Consider the following 19,211-nt stretch of genomic DNA (forward strand, 5'->3'; position numbering starts at 1 on the left):
ACTTTTGACAAAATTTAACATCTAGTTATGGTAAAAACTCTCAACAAAGTTGGTATAGAAGTAATGTACCGTAACATAATAAAGGCCATATATGACAAGCCCACATCTAACATCATATTCAACAGTGAAAAGTTGAAGGCATTTCTTTTAAGATAAGGAACAAGACAAGGATACCACTCTTACCAAGTCTATTCAATGTAGTATTTTAAGTCCGAGCCACAGCAATCAGAAAAGAAAAAGAAATAAAAGGAATCGACATAAGAAAGGAAGAATTAAAACCATCACTGTTTGCAGATGACATGATACTACACATAGAAAATCCCAAAGCCACCAATCTAAAAAACCATATTTGATCAGTGAATTCAGTAAACTTGCAAGATACAATGTACAGAAATCTGTTGCGTTTCTGTATATTAACAATGAACTATCAGACAGAGGAATTAAAAAAAAAACACTCCCATGTTCAACTACATCAAAAAGAATAAAATACCTAGGAATAAATATAACTAAGGAGGTAAAAGATCTGTACTTAGAAAACTATAAAGCACTGATGAAAGAAACTGAGGATGATACAAATAGATGAAAAGATACACTGTGTTCATGAACTGAAAGAATTAATATTGTTGCAATGATCATACTACTCAAGGCCATCTACAGATTCTATGCAATTCCTATCAAAACACCACTGGCATTTTTCAGAGAACTAGAAAAAATAATCTGATAATCTGTATGGAAACACAAAAGACCCCTCAACAGCCAAAACAATCTTGAGTAAGAAGGACACAGATGGAAGTATCATGCTTCCTGATTTCACACTGTACTACAAAGCTACAGAAATCAAAACAGTATTGTACTGGCACAAAAACAGACACATTAGGTTAAATGAAGCAGAACAGAAAGTCCAGAAATACACATTTTGGTCAGTTAAACTATGACACAGGGTCAAGAATATACAATGAGGAAAAGACTGTCTCTTCAATAAACATTGCTGGGAAAATTGAACAGTTACATTTAAAGAAATAAAAGTAGAACATTTTCTCATACCATATATAAAAATAAACTCAAACGGGGTTAAAGACTTCAATGAAAGGCCTGAAACCATTAAAAATCCTAGAATAAAACATAGGTAGTTAAGCTCTCTGACATTGGTCCTACCAATACTTGTAGGGTTATTTCTCCTCAGGCAAGGGAAACAAAAGCAAACATAAACAAATGAGACTAAATTAAACTAAAAAGGTTTTGCAGAGTGAAGGAAATTATCAACAGAACAAAAGGCCACCTAGTGAATTTAAAGATATTTGCAAATAATATTTCTGATAAGGGTTTAATATCCAAAATATACAAAGAATTCATACATTTCAACATTAAAAAACAAACAACTTAAAAAATGAGCAGAGGACTGGAATAGATACATTTCCAAAGAAGACACACAGATGGCCAAGAGGCACCTGAAGAGATGATCATTTAACTCATCATCAAGGAAATACGAATCAAAACCACGAGATATCAACTCACACCTGTTAGAATGGACATTATCAAAAAAAGAAGTAACAAGTGCTGATAAGGATGTGAAGAAAAGGGAAGCCATGTGCACTGCTGGTGAGAATGTAAATTGGTGCAGCCACTATAGAAAACAGTATGGAGATTCCTCAAAATAGAACCACCATATGATCCAGCAATTCCACTCCTAAGTATTTATCTTTAGAAAACAAAAACTAATTTAAAAAGATAAATACTACACTACGTTCAATGCAGCATTACTTATAATAAAGATATGGATGCAACTTAAGCACCCACCAAGAGCTGAATGGATAAAAATGTGATATATATTGCAAAATGGAATATTACTCAGCCATTAAAAAGAATGAAATATAGCCATTTGCGACAATATGAATGGGCCTAGAAGGCATGATGGTTAAGTGAGATAAGTCAGACAAAGACAAATACTACGTAATTTCACTTATATGTGAAATCTAAAAAACAAAACTGAACATAACAAAACAGATATAGCTATAGATTTAGAGAACAAATAGATGGCTGCCAGAGGGGAGGGGATGGGGTGAGGAAAAAATAGATGAGGGGGATTAAGAGGTACAAACTTCTGGTTGAAAAATAAATGAGTCATGGGTATGAAATACACAGTGTATAGAATATAATCAATAACTATAAAATATCTTTATATGGTGAGATATTATAACTAGATTTATTGCAGTTATTACTTTGAAATGTGTAGAAATACTGAATCACTATTTTGTGTAACAGGAACTAATATAGTGTTGTAGGACAATTATGGAGAAGGCAATGGCACCCCACTCCAGTACTTCTGCCTGGAAAATCCCATGAATGGAGGAGCCTCGTGGGCTGCAGCTCATGGGGTCGCTAAGAGTCGGATAGGACTGAGCAACTTCACTTTCACTTTCCACTTTCACGCATTGGAGAAGGAAATGGCAACCCACTCCAGTGTTCTTGCCTGGAGAATCCCAGGGACGGGGGAGCATGGTGGGCTGCCATCTATGGGGTCGCACAGAGTCAGACACGACTGAAGTGACTTAGCAGCAGCAGCAGCAGGACAATTATACTTTTAAAACAAAAAACAAATTTATAGAAAGATATCAGATTTGTAATCACCAGAAGCAGGGGGAATTGGATGAAGGCATTAATCTTTAAGTTATAGGACTTATAGTTATAGGACAAATAGGTGCTAGGGATGGAATGCACAACACAGCAAATACAATTAACACTGTATGTCACATATAAAAGTTGTTATGAGAATAATTCCTAAGAGTTCTCATCATGAGAAAAATCTTTTTTCTCTATTTTGTATCTATATAAGATGACAGATGTTCACTGAACTTACTATATATGTCAGTCAAGTCATTATGCAATATATTTCAAACTTACACAGTGCTGCATGTCAATTATTTCTCAATGAAACTGTGAGAAAAAGTTGTACTGTAAAAAAACATGTCTCTAAAAATATGTTTTGTAATTATGTATTCATGAATTTGCTAATCTACTACAGGATGCTGCTATATGACAGTTCAACAACTGCATGCTTCTGAGTTTCCACTGGAAAATAAATGTTAATAAAAGTTAAATTTAATAATCAATATATAAAAATAAACACTAGAAACAAAAATGAAAGAAAACAACTTTGTATACAAGGTATGAGAAATGGGATGTATTTCTATATGAAAGTGAAAGTCTATCAGTTGTGTCCAATTCTTTGAGACCCCACTGGTGGTGGCCTGCCAGGCTCCTCTGTCCATGGAATTCTCCAGGCCAGAAAACTGGAGTGGGTAGCTGCTTCCTTCTCCAGGGGATCTTCCTGACCAAGGAATCAAACTCAGGTCACCTGCCCTGCAGGCGGAATCTTTACCAATGGAGCCACCAGGGAAGCCCCAAAATACTGGAGTGGGTAGCCTATCCCTTCTCCATTCACAGAGGGTTACTCTTAATTCTTAAGAGTTCTTAATTCTTAAGAATTCTTAATTCTTACTCTTAATTCTTCTCATAAAGCATTTACAATCAATTATAGGCCGGAACAACAGAATGGTTCCAAATGGGAAAAGGAGTATGTCAAGGCTGTATATTGTCACCCTGCTTATTTAACTTATATGCAGAGTACATCATGAGAAACGCTGGGCTGGATGAAGCACAAGCTGGAATCAAGATTGCCAGGAGAAATATCAATAACCTCAGATATGCAGATGACACCACCCTTATGGCAGAAAGTGAAGAGGAACTAAAAAGCCTCTTGATGAAGGTGAAAGAGGAGAGTGAAAAAGTTGGCTTAAAGCTCAACATTCAGTAAACTAAGATCATGGCATCTGGTCCCATCACTTCATGGCAGATAGATGGGGAAACAGTGGAAACAGTGTCAGACTTTATCTTTTTGGGCTCCAAAATCACTGCAGATGGTGACTGCAGCCATGAAATTAAAAGACGCTTACTCCTTGGAAGGAAAGTTATGACCAACCTAGATAGCATATTCAAAAGCAGAGACATTTCTTTGCCAACAAAAGTTCGTCTAGTCAAGGCTATGGTTTTTCCTGTGGTCATGTATGGATATGAGGGTTGGACTGTGAAGAAAGCTTAGCGCTGAAGCTGAAGCTCCAATACTTTGGCCACCTGATGCAAAGAGCCAACTCATTGGAAAAGACCCTGATGCTGGGAAAGATTGAAGGTGGGAGGAGAAGGGGACGACAGAGAATGAGATGGCTGGATGGCATCACCGACTCGATGGACATGAGTTTGGGTAAACTGTGGGAGTTGGTGGTGGACGGGGAGGCCTGGCGTGCTGCAGTTCATGGGGTCGCAAAGAGTCGGGTGCGAATGAACTGAACTGATACGCCAGAATGCTTTGTCTTTGTGTAGATTCACAGAATGGGACCCTGACAAGTACTCTAGAATGTAGCTTTCTGATAATTTTAAGATCACACCGGTAAACTAAGAATTTCTAGAACTCTAATGGAGAAACTGCTTAATTCATAAAACTGGTAACCCAAGATTAGGGAAAATAAAGATTAATTCCAAGAGCCCAAATGAACTGATGAAAATAACTAACTTTTATGACTTTTCTTGAAACATTGTTGGTTCTTTAATGCTTGTTTTCCAGATTTAAAATCTTTTTTTCCCTCTCCTTCTAAGTTATCTAAATCTACAACAATTTGGTATACTTTTGTAAACAAAAATGAAACATTTTTTTCTCCTTATCTGATTCCTTCAGAATTAAAACAAATTTTAAAAACCATGTTATTGACTATTCCTATTTTCATGGCAATAGATATTTGCATAAATTCAATTAGAATTTGTTTTCCCTGTAATAGGACATAACTGTAATAGGACATAACTGCTAAGTACTTGGCTTGGCTTCTTAGCATAAAGAGGCTTTTAAAGATGTAACCTGAGTTTCCTTGTTAAGTCAGTTTTAAGTATCTAAAGTTGACTTAAAAAAAAAAATATATATATATATATATTTGTTTGTTTGTTTGTTTTTGGCTGTGATGGGTCTTAGTTGTCACACAAGGGATCTTTTGTTGGCACGAGGGATCTTTTGTTGCCACACAGGCTCCAGAGATAGCGGGCTCCAAAGTTGTGGTACATAGGGGCTTATTTGCCGTAGGGCCTGTGGGATCTTAGTTCCTGACCAGGGATCGGATTTGGGTCCACAGTATTGGAAGGTGGATTCTTAACCACTGGACCACCAGAGAAATCCCTAAAGTTGACTCTATAGAGTCAATAAAGGACCTTGAGTATTACCAAAGCTTTGATTGGAATATCATATTCGAGAATGCACATAAAATCTATTCTTGCTGTACTTATGTAAATAACAAGTCAAATTTAAAGAGACTAGACTTATTTTACAAATTACTTACTATGATTATCTTTGGTAAAAATGACTATAGAGAGAAAAATTATGTTTAAACAGAAAACTTTGACATACCCATAATCAAATTCTAGTCCTGCTTATTTTCTTGGGTTTTTGTTTCTAACTGTAAACTGGACTGGATCCTGAACTCTTATGGTTTTCTCTAACATCTGGCTACAACTCTTCAAACTAATATTTTCAATTTTCTCCCACCCTTTTGACTTGAAATTAAAACTAAAACTGTTCTTTTCCTCAAACACTACAAGATAAAGCTATAGGTCTTGATATAGACTTCAGAGAATTCACCACAATGGATCATGTATAGACAAAAAATCAACCTTCATACTTACTTCTTCTATGTAGGCCACTCAGACCTCAGCAGAACACCTGATGACATCATCACTGACATTCAAACTGCAAACCAGGAAAATCTATCAGTTTAAAACTGCCATCTTCATTCCACCATCTAAAAATCTAAGCTCAGCTCCAAAAATTTTCTTGACTGGCTGCTCTCTAGACTCAGTAACTGCATTTATACTTTGTTCCAACTAATCTTTAATCTTTGCCTTTCTTTTGTTTCCATAGTAATACTTATTAAATAACTGATTGCTTATACCATATAGAAGATTACTTACATGGAAGCTTACCTATCACACCACCTCCTAAAATAAGGCATCTTCATGTTAATCCCATCCAAAGTAACCATGACATAGTTCAGTACTATAAGACACTAATATAATACTGAAAGGCTTATTTCCACCAGGTCCATAAAGCTTTCTGTGGTCTGCTTCTAAAACAAGACAATGCCTCATATATTAAAACCTAGAGACTCTGTTTATTGGAAAAGACACCAACAAAAAACTGCACTTAAATCTCACTAGGAGAGACTTTATCCTCTGAAAAACTATAATCACAGTAAGAATCTAGAAATTCTTTAGCCAGAGTTATTTTAGACAACTGCATAGCCTTAGACACCCTAACTACCCAAGATGGAGGTGCATGTACTATTGTAAGAGAGCAAGATGAGCACAGCCCTTAGCAGGCAGCCATTGCTGTGCCTCACTACTCTGTACTCTGTTACTAGGCAACAGGTCTTGGTCAGTCATTGCTCAGTGCCCCAGTAGGCCCTGCCCACAAGTAACTGTCAATGAAGGGCCGTTAGGGAAGTGATTTACCCAAGGGTCATTGGTGTGGTGGTCATTAGGTGGAAAGTGAAGTAAGAGGCAGATTTAGGCCTTCTCCTGGAGGCCCTCCAGCTCACTCAGCCTTGGGCCAGCAGGTGAGCTGGAGCACCCAGGTAACACACTAAGAACTGTGTTCTTCTATAGGGCTCCAGAGCCCTTACTAAGGCCCTCCACTAGCCTTGGCCCAGGCCTTGAACCTGGTCTCCCCATCTGGGTGGTTTGAGGAGACTGAGGGCCAGTTGGGTTGAGTGCCTGGCTCCCTCAGAGATGACATCTGGGCAGGATGTGGGAACCTGGCCCTGAGAGATCTGCCAACTGAGATCTGCCTCCTATTAGCCAGAACTGGGCTCTTGGAGGGTGAAAGTTGTGCTTTGGGACCTTGCCCTTTCTTGTCAAGACACAGAATAACATTCATTTGGTAGAGATTTACAGGAATGTTGTTACCTGATCACAACCTGACCTCAAGAGCAAAGGATCTTACACAAGAAGTTTGTAACAACTAACCACGCCACTCCCTCACCTTTTACTTTTAAAGGAGCTTGCTGAAAGCTTTCAGTAACTTTGGGGTTCTTAGAGCATGAACCACCCATCTCCTTGTATGAATCTGTAATAAATCTCTGTTTCAAACTCTAATGTTTTATTATTGATGCGCCTCACTGGGCACACGGACTTGTGATTCGTTAACAGCATAACTGGTTAAAAAAAAAGTTTCTATGCTAATATACCAAAAAGATCTGAAAGACTAGATGCCAATCTTTCATCAAATAGGCAACACTTCTGAAATATGGGTTCAATCCCTGGATCAGGAAGATCTCCTGAAAAAGGATATGCCAACCCACTCCAGTATTCTTGTCTGGAGAATCCCATGTACAGTGGACCCTGGCAGGCTATAGTCCATAGGGTCGCAAAGAGTCAGACATGACTTAGGTGACTTAACACACACACACTTCTCTTGATTATTTAGTTGGAAATCTCTGCTCTGGAGAATCCTTTTCAATACTTGGCTGTTATTCTCCTGATAGTCATCATCTTAGCCTCCTTAATGCATTGTATCCTCTCTAGAGTTCTAAATGTCTTCAGTGGCTACTCACACATCAAATGTTATCCATTAGTGTTAGACAACTGGAAGAACACAAAGATCCTACTGCCAGTGTCCACGGTGACTATGCAACTACCAGTAAGGGCAATTACAAAACCATCCATCCCAATGCCTACATTGAAGGAGTAGTGAGAGTAACACTATATTGGTTCACTCTCAGCTTGCTGAGAGAATGACTGAAAGTTGGGGATTTTTTAAAATAAAATAGAGACCAGGCTTGAAAAATCCCTCAGAGTGACCAAACTAGTTAAGTCACATAAGCAAAACCAAATCTAGTTTATATCATGAACATAAGTGAAACTTATTTCTTATAAATGCCTCTGACAATCAACTTAAATCATCTTCTTAAAATAGCCTAATCACTTTTAACCAATCTCCTACCATCTGTAAACTCCTAATGTCATAAACCATTGCAAAGGTTAACGAACTTCCTTATGCTCACTTTATAAGCCATCCTATAATGACATGCTTATAAAATATTCATATCAAGTTAAGCTCTCTGAAATTTCTTTTAATACTAGGCAGTTACAGGCCATAGCGTTACAGGGAGGAGTAAATTTAACATACTTAGAAGACTGCCTAGTATTAAAAGAAATTTCAGAGAGCTTAACTTGATACGAATATTTTACAGGCATAGAAAATCCCCACGGACAGAGGAGCCTGGCTGGCTACAGTCCATGTGGTCGTAGAGTCAGACACGACTGAGCGACTAAGCACATAACGCCATGAGATAGGTAACTGTTATTATACTAACTTTGTAAGGTTAAGCTACTCTCCATAGTCATACAGCTGGAGAATGGTAGACCCGGGAGCTGAACCCAGCAAGCGCAATCAGGGATTTAAGCGCTGTGTCAAAGAATCAATAATTATCCCCATTACAGTAACTGGGTGTAACTCTGCTGAAGGCTTTTGAGAGCCCCGTCCAGTGTTTTGTTTTATTTTACTAAGGCTTTTAGCTCCTGCCAGAGACAGGCCACTGCCAGGAATCGCCTGGGCGAGGAGCTGTCAAGGCTGAGTTCGGACACCTATCGGGGGACAGAGGGGCAAGCCTGCCGGGCAGCCCACTTGGCACGATTTTTCTCAGCCAGGATAGGAAAAATCACGGACCCAGGAGCAGAAACAGCCTGTGGACCTCCTCGATGGGAGGCAGGAAGGGGGCGGGGATGGGTGCCGTGATGGGTGGCGGGCGCGGGCTGTGCCGGGGCGGGGCGAGAGGAAGGCGGGCCGGGGCGAACTCACAGATCCAGCAGCTGACTGACCCGCTGGGGGCTGGGCATCGCGGCCGCCCTTCGGAGCTTCTTCCGCGGTCCCGAGGCCGCGGAGATTCAGCCAGAGACCGTCTGTCAACTCCCGCCTCCAGCGCAACGCGTAGTCCCTCGTGACGTCACCCGCCTCTTCCGGTGACCAGGCGCCGGCGCTCTCGCCACTACAGAGGGAGAGCGTAGCCCCCTCGGGGCGGAACCCTGGATGCTGCGTCCGAGAGACAGTGTGATAAACTAGAGGGAAATCTTGGGCTCTGAGAAGGACTGCGTGAGCTGTCATTCTGCAGTCCCGCCGGCGCGGCTCCGGCGGTTTCCCTCGTGGGCTAGCCAGGTGCCGGACCTCTTCTAGTACCTCCTGGAACCTCGCGGCTCTGCGCGTGGCCGCTGTTACTACAGGGGTGCATTTCATGCTGGGCCCAGCGTTAGTGGATGCACACCGGAGACCCTCTTAGATACAGAAACCATGACCGTCAAAGGGCGTGTTTTAGAGGACTGGAGAGTGACGTTTATCGAGCACTTCCTGTAAGAAAGTGAGCACTAAACTACCTGTTTTCAATTAGTAACCATATTTTGGTCTTCCCTGATGGTACCGTGGATAAGAATCAGCCTGCCAATGCAGAGGGCATGGGTTTAATCCTTGGTCGGGGAGGATTCCACAGGCGTCAGAGTAACTAAGCCCGTGAGCCGCAACTACTGAAGCCTATTTTACTAGAGCCTGTGCTCCAGAAGAAGAGAAGCCACTACAAGGAAGAGTAGCCTCCTACCCTCTACTGCAACTAGTGAAAGCCTGCGTGCAGCAACAAAGACCCAGCATAACCAAAAATAATAAAAAGTTAACCATATTCTTTTAATCCTGCGAAATCGGAATTTGTTGTTGTTAGTCAAGTTGTGTCCAACTCTTTGCGACCCCATGGACTGCAGCACGCCAGGCTTTCCTGTCCTTTACCATCTCCCAGAGCTTGCTCAAACTCATGTCCATTGAATCGGTGATGCCATCCAATCATCTCATCCTCTCTCGCCCCCTTCTTCTCCTGCCTTTTATCTTTCCCAGCATCAAGGTCTTTTCCAATGAGTTGGCTCTTTGCATGAGGCGGCCAAAGTATTGGAGCTTCAGCTCAGCATCAGTCCTTCCAATGAATAATCAGGATTGATTTCCTTTAGGATTGACTGGTTTGATCTGCTGCTGTCCAAAGGACTCTCAAGAGTCTTTCCCGACACCACAGGTTGAAAGCATCAGCCTCAGTACTCAGCCTTCTTTATGGTCCAACTCTCACATCCATACATGACTACTGGAAAAACCATAGCTTTGACTGTACGGACACTTGTGGGCAAAGTGATGTCTTTGCTTATTAATACATTGTCTAGGTACGTCATTAGAGAAGGAAATGGCAACCCACTCCAGTGTTCTTGCCTGGAGAATCCCATGGACGGAGAAGCCTGGTAGGTTGCAGTCTATGGGGTCGCACAGAGCCAGACACAACTGAAGCGACTTAGCAGCAGCAGCAGCAGCAGGTATGTCATAACTTTTCTTCCAAGGAGCAAGTGTCTTTTCATTTCACAGCTGCCGTCACCATCCACAGTGATTTTGGAGCCCAAGAGAAATTAAACCAGTCAATCCTAAAGGAAATCAGTCCTTAACATTCATTGGAAGGACTGATGCTGAAGCTGAAACTCTAATATTTTGGCCACCTGAAGCAAAGAGCCAACTCATTGGAAAAGGCCTTGATGCTGGGAAAGATAAAAGGCAGGAGGAGAAGTTATGCAACAGAGGATGAAATGGTTGGAAGGCGTCACCAACTTGATGGACATGAATTTGAGCAAGCTCTGGGAGTTGGTGATGGACAGGGAAGCCTGGCGTGCTGCAGTCCATGGGGTCGCAAAGAGTCAGATGTGACTGAGCTGCTGAACTGAACTAAACTGTTTCCATTTTTTTCCCCATCTATTTGCCATAAAGTGATGGGGCCGGATGCCATGATCTTAGTTTTTTGAATGCTGAGTTTAAGCCAGCTTTTTCACTCTCCACTTTCACCTTCATCAAGAGTCTCTTTAGTTCCTCTTCCTTTTCTTCCATAAGGGTGGTGTCATTTCCATATCTGAGATTGTTGATATTTCTCCATGCAAGTTTGATTCCAGCTTGTGGTTCATCCAGCCAGGCATTTCGCATGGTGTACTCTGCGTATAAGTTAAATAAGCAGGATGACAATATACAGCTTTGACATACTTCTTTCCCAATTTTGAACCAGTTGTTGTTCCATGTCCAGTTCTATCTATTGATTCTTGACCTGCATACAGGTTTCTCAGGAGACAGGTAAGGTGGTCTGATATTCCCATCTCTTTAAGAGTTTTCCACAGTTTGATGTGATCCACAGAGTTAAAGGCTTTAGCATAGTTAGTGAAGCAGAAGGGGATGTTTTCTTGGAAATCTCTTGCTTTTTCTATGATCCAACGGATGTTGGCAATTTGATCTCTGATTCCTCTGCCTTTTCTCAATCTAACTTGTACATCTGGAAGTTCTTGGTTCACATACTGTTGAAGCCTGGCTTGAAGGATTTTGAGCATGATCTTGCTAGCATTTGAAATGAGTGCAATTGTATAGTAGTTTGTACATTTTTGGCATTGCCCTTCTTTGGGATTGAAATGAAAACTGACCTTTTCCAGTCCTGTGGCCATTGCTCAGTTTTCCAAATTTGCTGGCATATTGAATGAAGCACTTTCACAGCATCATATTTTAGGATTTGAAATAGCTCAACTGGAATTCTATCACCTCTACTAGCTTTGTTTGTAGTGATGCTTCTTAAGGCCCACTTGACTTTGAACCCCAGGATATCTGGCTCTAGCTGAGTCATCACACCATCATGGTTATCTGCATCACTAAGATCTTTTTTGTATAGTTCTTTGTATTCTTGCCATCTCTTCTTAATATGTTCTGCTTCTGTTAGCATTTCTGTCCTTTATTGTGCCTATCTTTGTGGAAATGTTCCCTTGGTAATTGGAATTATTTAGCTTTATTTTACAGATGAGAACACTACATGACTACAAAAAGCTCAGTAAGAATTTCATCATAGAGGGGGCTTGTATTCAAATCAGAAAGAATTCTAAAGAAGGGGAAACTTTCACCTGGTGGAATTCTCTCTACTTGGTTATACTGCAGAGTACTTGCTACTTTTCAATTCTTTGTAAATTAATTTGTCATTTATATGTCTTCCTTTTGCAGACTTTTGAAAGTTGGAAGACAGTATTGTTCATTTCTTCAAGATGCTGCTTATTCAATCACCACACTTTTACCAGTGCTGAAGGAGGGCAAGAATTGTGCTGGGTGCTGAGGATTCAGTGGTGAACACTTGAACCAGACAAATAAAGGGCAATCGAAATAACTGTTAAATGCTAAAATGGAGTTAGTTCTATTGAAACACCATGGAGGGGTGGAGAGGAGAGCAGATCAGAGAGAAAAACATAGTCTGTTAGGGACTGCAAATAGTTTGGGGTTGCTACAATGGAGAGTGGTGAGAGGCAAGTATAAAAGAAGAAATAGGCAAATTTTTTCTATGAAGAGTAACATACTAATAGTATACATATTTTCGTTTTTGTGGGACATTCTTTGTCACTGAATTGAACTGGGCTCTTGCTCATCTTACCTGAAGCCAAGCCAATCTACCCACAGTGGACTGTGGTGAGAGAAAGTACAAGGCTCCAAGCAAGGGAAACAGGCAACTGATTTGCCAAACATCAGAATTTCCCTCATGGCTTTCAGGCAAGAGTTCTTAAAGACAACCCTGAGGGTGAGGGTGGGCTTCCCAGGTGGCTCAGTGATAAAGAATCTGCCGGCCAATGCCAAAGACATGAATTTGATCCCTGGGTTGAGGAGATCCCCTAGAGAAGGAAATGGCAACCCATCCCATTATTCTTGCCTGGGAAATCCCATGGACAGAGTAGCCTAGTGGGCTACAGTTCATGGGGTCGCAAAGAGTCAAACACAACTTGGCAACTAAACAACAATAAAGGATGAGGGCAGCAGGTGTGTAATCAGCTTGAGGACATTTTTTCTCATTGGTCAGTGGTGAGGTAACAGGATGACTGATGTTTGCTGCTGCTGCTGCTAAGTCGCTTCAGTCATGTCCGACTCTGTGCAACCCCAGAGACAGCAGCCCACCAGGCTCCCAAGTCCCTGGGATTCTCAAGGCAAGAATACTGGAGTGGGTTGCCATTTCCTTCTCCAATGCATGAAAGTGAAAAGTGAAAGTGAAAGTGAAGTTTCTCAGTCATGCCCGACTCTTCGAGACCCCATGGACTGCAGCCTACCAGGCTCCTCCATCCATGGGATTTGCCAGGCAAGAGTACTGGAATGGGTTGCCATTGCCTTCTCCAGACTGATGTTTGGGGAATCTTAATTATCAGCCTTCTGGCTTCTGCCCATTGTAGGGGAGGGATTGATTTTACTTTATTTAAACAACATTATAGGACTCTGTGGGAGAGGGAGAGGATGGGAAGATTTGGGAGGATGACATTGAAACATGTAAAATATCACGTAAGAAACGAGTTGCCAGTCCAGGTTCGATGCACGATACTGGATGCTTGGGGCTAGTACACTGGGACGACCCAGAGGGATGGTATGGGGAGGGAGGAGGGAGGAGGGTTCAGGATGGGGAACACATGTATACCTGTGGCGGATTCATTTTGATATTTGGCAAAACTAATACAATTATGTAAAGTTTAAAAATAAAATAAAATTAAAAAAAAATAAATAAACAACATTATAATGTTATTTATTTGACCTTGTGAGTTATAAAACTTCTTAGACCCCGTGGCATTGGCCAGACCTCCAGGGACTCAAGAGTTCCCAGACTACTCCCTTTCTTATGTAAAATGCCTTCTGACTTGCTGAGCTTGCAGGCAGGCACAGAATCCCAGCAGTGTCCAGACAGGTCAGAGGCCTGCTCTCCTACTTCTGAAGCCTGAACACGACTTCCTCCATTTTAATTTCCTAACAGTCAGCCTCAAGATTGTTTAGGCTGTAGAGCACAAGAATAAAGCAAAATAAAATGAGCAGTCTTCTTAATTCTATAAATCAAATATTAATAGCAGTTCTAGATAGTCAATAGAAACAAAGTGATCAAAGAAACATGTATGGGTTAAACAATGCAGAAAACAATTTTTGAGCAGTAGGGGATTTAGTAAAGAAAAAAATCCCATGAACAAGAAGTTTGTACATCAACTCCTACATCTATTAACTTATTTGCAGAAATAGTAGTAATAACAGTAATAAGAGAATCAAGGTACAATTATGTTTATCTATGAAATTTTGTGACTCTTTGATTCCTTGCAAAATCTTACTTAAGGGGAAGCTAATATTGGGAACAGAAAGAGTAGGGAATAACATTTGAGTCCACAATACTGGAATTCTCATGGGGGAGTAAGAGAAAATAAATAGGTGATACCCTTCCAATATAAGGGCTTCCCTGGTAGCTGAGATGGTAAAGAATCCACCTGCAATGCAGGAGACCTGGGTTTGATCCCTGACTCAAGAAGATTCCCTGGAGAAGGGATTGGCTACCCACTCCAGTATTCTTACCTGAGAAATCTCAGACAGAGGAGTGTGGAGGGCTATAGTCCATGGGGGTCACGAAGAGTTGAACATGACTGAGCGACTAACACTTTCACACTACTATCACTTCCAATATAAATGATCAATATGTGTTAGGCATCTGAGAAAAGGGGTTCCTAAAATGACAGAATGATCATTGTTCATTTCCAAGACAAACCATTCAATATCACAGTAATCCAAGTCTATGCCCCAACCAGTAATGCTGAAGAAGCTGAAGTTGAAGCTAAGTCTATGAAGACCTCCAAGACCTTTTAGAACTAGCATCCAAAAAAGATGTCCTTTTTGTTATAGGGGACTGGAATGCAAAAGTAGGAAGTCAAGAAACATCTGGAGTAACAGGCAAATTTGGCCTTGGAATACAGGATGAAGCAGGGCAAAGGCTAATAGAGTTTTGCCAAGAGAACACACTGGTCACAGCAAACATCCTCTTCCAACAACACAAGAGAAGACTACACATGGACATCACCAGATGGTCAACACCGAAATCAGATTGATTATATTCTTTGCAGCCAAAGATGGAGAAGCTCTATACAGTCAACAAAAACAAGACCGGGAGCTGACTGTGGCTCAGATCATGAACTCCTTATTGCCAAATTCAGACTTAAATTGAAGATAATAGGGAAAACCACTAGACCATTCAGGTATGACCTGAATCAAATCCCTTATGATTATACAGTGGAAGTGAGAAATAGATTTAAGGGCCTAGATCTGATAGAGTGCCTGATGAACTATGGACTGAGGTTCGTGGCATTGTGCAGGAGACAGGGATCAAGACCATCCCCATGGAAAAGAAATGCAAAAAAGCAAAATGGCTGTCTGGGGAGGCCTTACAAATAGCTGTGAAAAGAAGAGAAGTGAAAAGCAAAGGAGAAAAGGAAAGATAAAAGCATCTGAATGCAGAGTTCCAAAAAATAGCAAGGAGAAATAAGAAAGCCTTCCTCAGTGATCAATGCAAAGAAATAGACAAAAACAACAGAATGGGAAAGACTAGAGATCTCTTCAAGAAAATTAGAGATACCAAGGGAACATTTCATGCAAAGATGGGCTCGATAAAGGACAGAAATTATATGGACCTAACAGAAGCAGAAGATATTAAGAAGGTGTGGCAAGAATACACAGAAGAACTGTACAAAAAAGATCTTCATGACCAAGATAATCATGATGGTGTGATCATTCACCTAGAGCTAGACATCCTGAAATGTGAAGTCAAGTGGGCCTTAGAAAGCATCACTATGAACAAAGCTAGTGGAGGTGATGGAATTCCAGTGGAGCTATTTCAAATCCTGAAAGATGATGCTGTGAAAGTGCTGCACTCAATATGCCAGCACATTTGGAAAACTCAGCAGTGGCCACAGGACTGGAAAAGGTCAGTTTTCATTCCAATCCCAAAGAAAGGCAATGCCAAAGAATGCTCAAACTACCACACAATTGCACTCATCTCACACGCTAGTAAAGTAATGCTCAAAATTCTCCAAGCCAGGATTCAGCAATACGTGAACCGTGAACTTTCAGATGTTCAAGCTGGTTTTAGAAAAGGCAGAGGAACCAGAGATCAAATTGCCAACATCCGCTGGATCATCAAAAAAGCAAGAGAGTTCCAGAAAAACATCTATTTCTGCTTTATTGACTATACCAAAGCCTTTGACTTTGTGGATCACAATAAACTGTGGAAAATTCTGAAAGACATGGGAATACCAGACCACCTGACCTGCCTCTTGAGAAACCTATATGCAGGTCAGGAAGCAACAGTTAGAACTGGACATGGAACAACAGACTGGTTCCAAATAGGAAAAGGAGTACATCAAGGCTGTATATTGTCACCCTGCTTATTTAAATAATATGCAGAGTATATGATGAGAAACGCTGGGATGGAAGAAGCACAAGCTGGAATCAAGATTGCCAGGAGAAATATCAATAACCTCAGATATGCAGATGATACCACTCTTATGGCAGAAAGTGAAGAGGAACTCAAAAGCCTCTTGATGAAAGTGAAAGTGGAGAGTGAAAAAGTTGGCTTAAAGCTCAACGTTCAGAAAATGAAGATCATGGCATTTGGTCCCATCACTTCATGGGAAATAGATGGGGAAACAGTGGAAACAGTGGCAGACGTTATTTTTGGGAGGCTCCAAAATCACTGCAGATGGTGATTGCAGCTGTGAAATTAAAAGACCCTTACTCCTTGGAAGGAAAGTTATGACCAACCTAGATAGCATATTAAAAATCAGAGACATTACTTTGCCAACAAAGGTCCATCTAGTCAAGGCTATGGTTTTTCCAGTGGTCATGTATGGATGTGAGAGTTGGACTGTGAAGAAGGCTGAGCACCGAAGAATTGATGCTTTTGAACTGTGGTGTTGGAGAAGATGCTTGAGAGTCCCTTGGACTGCAAGCAGATCCAACCAGTCCTGGGTGTTCTTTGGAAGGACTGATGCTAAAGCTGAAACTCCAATACTTTGGCCACCTCATGCGAAGAGTTGACTCACTGGAAAAACTCTGATGCTGGGAGGGCTTGAGGGCAGGAGGAGAAGGGGATCACAGAGGATGAGATGGCTGGATGGCGTCACCGACTTGAGGGACATGAGTTTGGGTGAACTCTGGGAGTTGATGATGAACAGGGAGGCCTGGCATGCTGCAATTTATGGGGTCACAAAGAGTCAGACACGACTGAGCAACTGAACTGAACTGATATATAAAAGTATATTCTACGTCATTGGTACAATACATACAAATTGAGGGGCTATTTCTAAAACATAGGATTTAGGGAAGATAACCCATTCACAGTAGTTGATGGAGTTCTCCAATAGGCAGGGATCCCACATGTGAAAAGTTGGTCCACATAACAGTCCCTAAGTAGCCTTTTTACAGTTTATCAGTAAGTGAGTGCGATTATTAACATCCAAATAATTTCCAGTGAAATGAGGTAGCCAGTATTCTCCAAAAAGAATAGGTAAAATTGGCACATTAAACTCATATTGGCTATACAATAACAGTATAGAGCTCCTTGGTACCAGGTGCCAGTGCATTTGGTAATGCTTCAGAAATAAATACCCAGTGATTTTTAGGAAACATTCTCTAAATAATTTTTCCACTCGTATGCATTAGTAGACATTAAAATTCCTTGGGCCTTATCCTTTTGAGCAAGGTAATATAACAGCTGCATAGAACAATCCAATCAAACATGTCAGTTAAGGATTTAGTTTGGTATAGCTGAAATATTACTTTCAGCTTTTTTTTTTTTAACATACCATAAAAGTCTTTATGGTATGTTAAAACTAAGTTCATGGGGTTTTAATATTGTAGGCATCCACTTAGCATTAATGGTCAAGGCTTGAGCTATGTCTTTACCAATGCTGTGTAATCTAGCAAACAGATAAATTTTGTCCTTAGAAAGTCAAAGTTAAGAAAAGACAATCTTATTTGCTCGGCAGGAAAAATTATCTTGGGTTCAGGTCCAGCTCATGTTTCTCCAGCTAAAGATCCTTGAAGGTTGAGGTGCAAATCACAATCTGCATTACAGTCAGGCTTTTAAGAAGAATCTATTTGTGAGAATTAACAGTGGGTTAATTCTCACAAATTAACCCATATTTCCATTTTTCCTGTCCAGGGATCATCACTAATACAGTGTTATCCTTTCCCTGTGTAATCACATCAGCAGGTATGGGAGAACTGTTAGACTGCTTCACCCAGACTTTAGCTCCAATTGCATATATTTCGTTTGTGGACCCAAACCCTCTATCACCTCTGTTAGTACGGTGGGAGAGTCTCCTTTTTGTACTTTTCCATTTACATTAGAAAAATCAGCAATTGGGCCATTTGATTATGGTTTATTAACAAATAGATCATCTTTTCCTTCATTTTGTAAAATTACTAAGATTTCTCCTTGGTAGTCTGGATCTGTAACTCCCCCATGGACACAGATCCCTCTTAATGCTACACTGGAACATTCTTTGATTAATCCTAAGTGTCTGAGAGGCATTTTAATTGCAAGACCAGTTGAAATAGCACATGTCAATCTTTCAGTAAGTCTTTGTTCACATATAGAGTACAAATCCTGTCCTGTGGCCTCAGGAGTAGCTCGGAAAGGAGCTAATGCTCTTGGGCTAATTTTCCAATTTGTTATTGTTGTTTATTCTCTCAGTTTTAATGTCTGGCTCCTTTGCAATCCTGTGGACTGTAGCCTGCCAGGTTCCTCTGTTCATAGGATTTCTCAGACAAGAATACTGAAGTGGATTGTAATTTCCTTTTCCAAGTTTCCCAATACTTAGTTGTTTCCGGAAAAAAGTGTATTTTATGAATTTGTAAATTTGGAATAATCATCCTCATCAAAGGAATTTCTGATTCTCCTCATGCTCATGCTCAAAATGCTAAGTCATGTCTGACTCTTTTGCAACCTCATGGACTATAGCCTTCCAGGCTCCTCCTGTCCATGGAATTTCTGGAGTGGATAAGAATACTGGATTGGGTTGCCATTTCCTTCTCCAGGGAATCTTCCCGACCCAGGGACTGAACTCATGTCTTCTGCATTAGTAGGCAGGTTCTTTACCAATGAGCCACCTGTCCTCCAGTTTTTATAAAAGCCCTCTCCAAGTTTAATTAATCTCTGTTTAAGCAGACCATTCCTTCTTTAAATCAAACCGGCAGCTTGGAGATAGTAAGGAATATGAAAAATCCGTTGTATGTTATGTTCCTGGGC

The 19,211-nt window shown here is 40.8% G+C and overlaps 1 protein-coding gene across 3 annotated transcripts in view; it reads right to left on the reverse strand.

Annotated features, from left to right (window-relative positions):
- AMN1 (antagonist of mitotic exit network 1 homolog) overlaps nt 1-9,017 on the reverse strand; it is an 85,108-nt gene extending 76,091 nt beyond the window's left edge. The window contains exons 1-2 of one of the 3 annotated variants that reach the window (XM_027541667.1): nt 8,894-8,998; nt 5,722-5,785 (exon numbers count right to left, since the gene is read on the reverse strand). Coding sequence is in view for 1 of the 3 variants with exons in the window: in XM_027541665.1 (XP_027397466.1) it covers nt 8,894-8,931 (38 nt within the window). In the remaining 2 variants the exon portion in view is untranslated. Of the gene's footprint in view, nt 1-5,721; nt 5,786-8,893 lie in introns of all 3 variants that reach the window. The other 2 variants (XM_027541665.1, XM_027541668.1) reach the window with 2 other exon arrangements.
- Between the last annotated feature and the right edge of the window lie 10,194 nt (nt 9,018-19,211).

Source organism: Bos indicus x Bos taurus, chromosome 5 (assembly GCF_003369695.1).
Source record: "Bos indicus x Bos taurus breed Angus x Brahman F1 hybrid chromosome 5, Bos_hybrid_MaternalHap_v2.0, whole genome shotgun sequence".
In the NCBI taxonomy this organism is placed as follows: domain Eukaryota; kingdom Metazoa; phylum Chordata; class Mammalia; order Artiodactyla; family Bovidae; genus Bos; species Bos indicus x Bos taurus.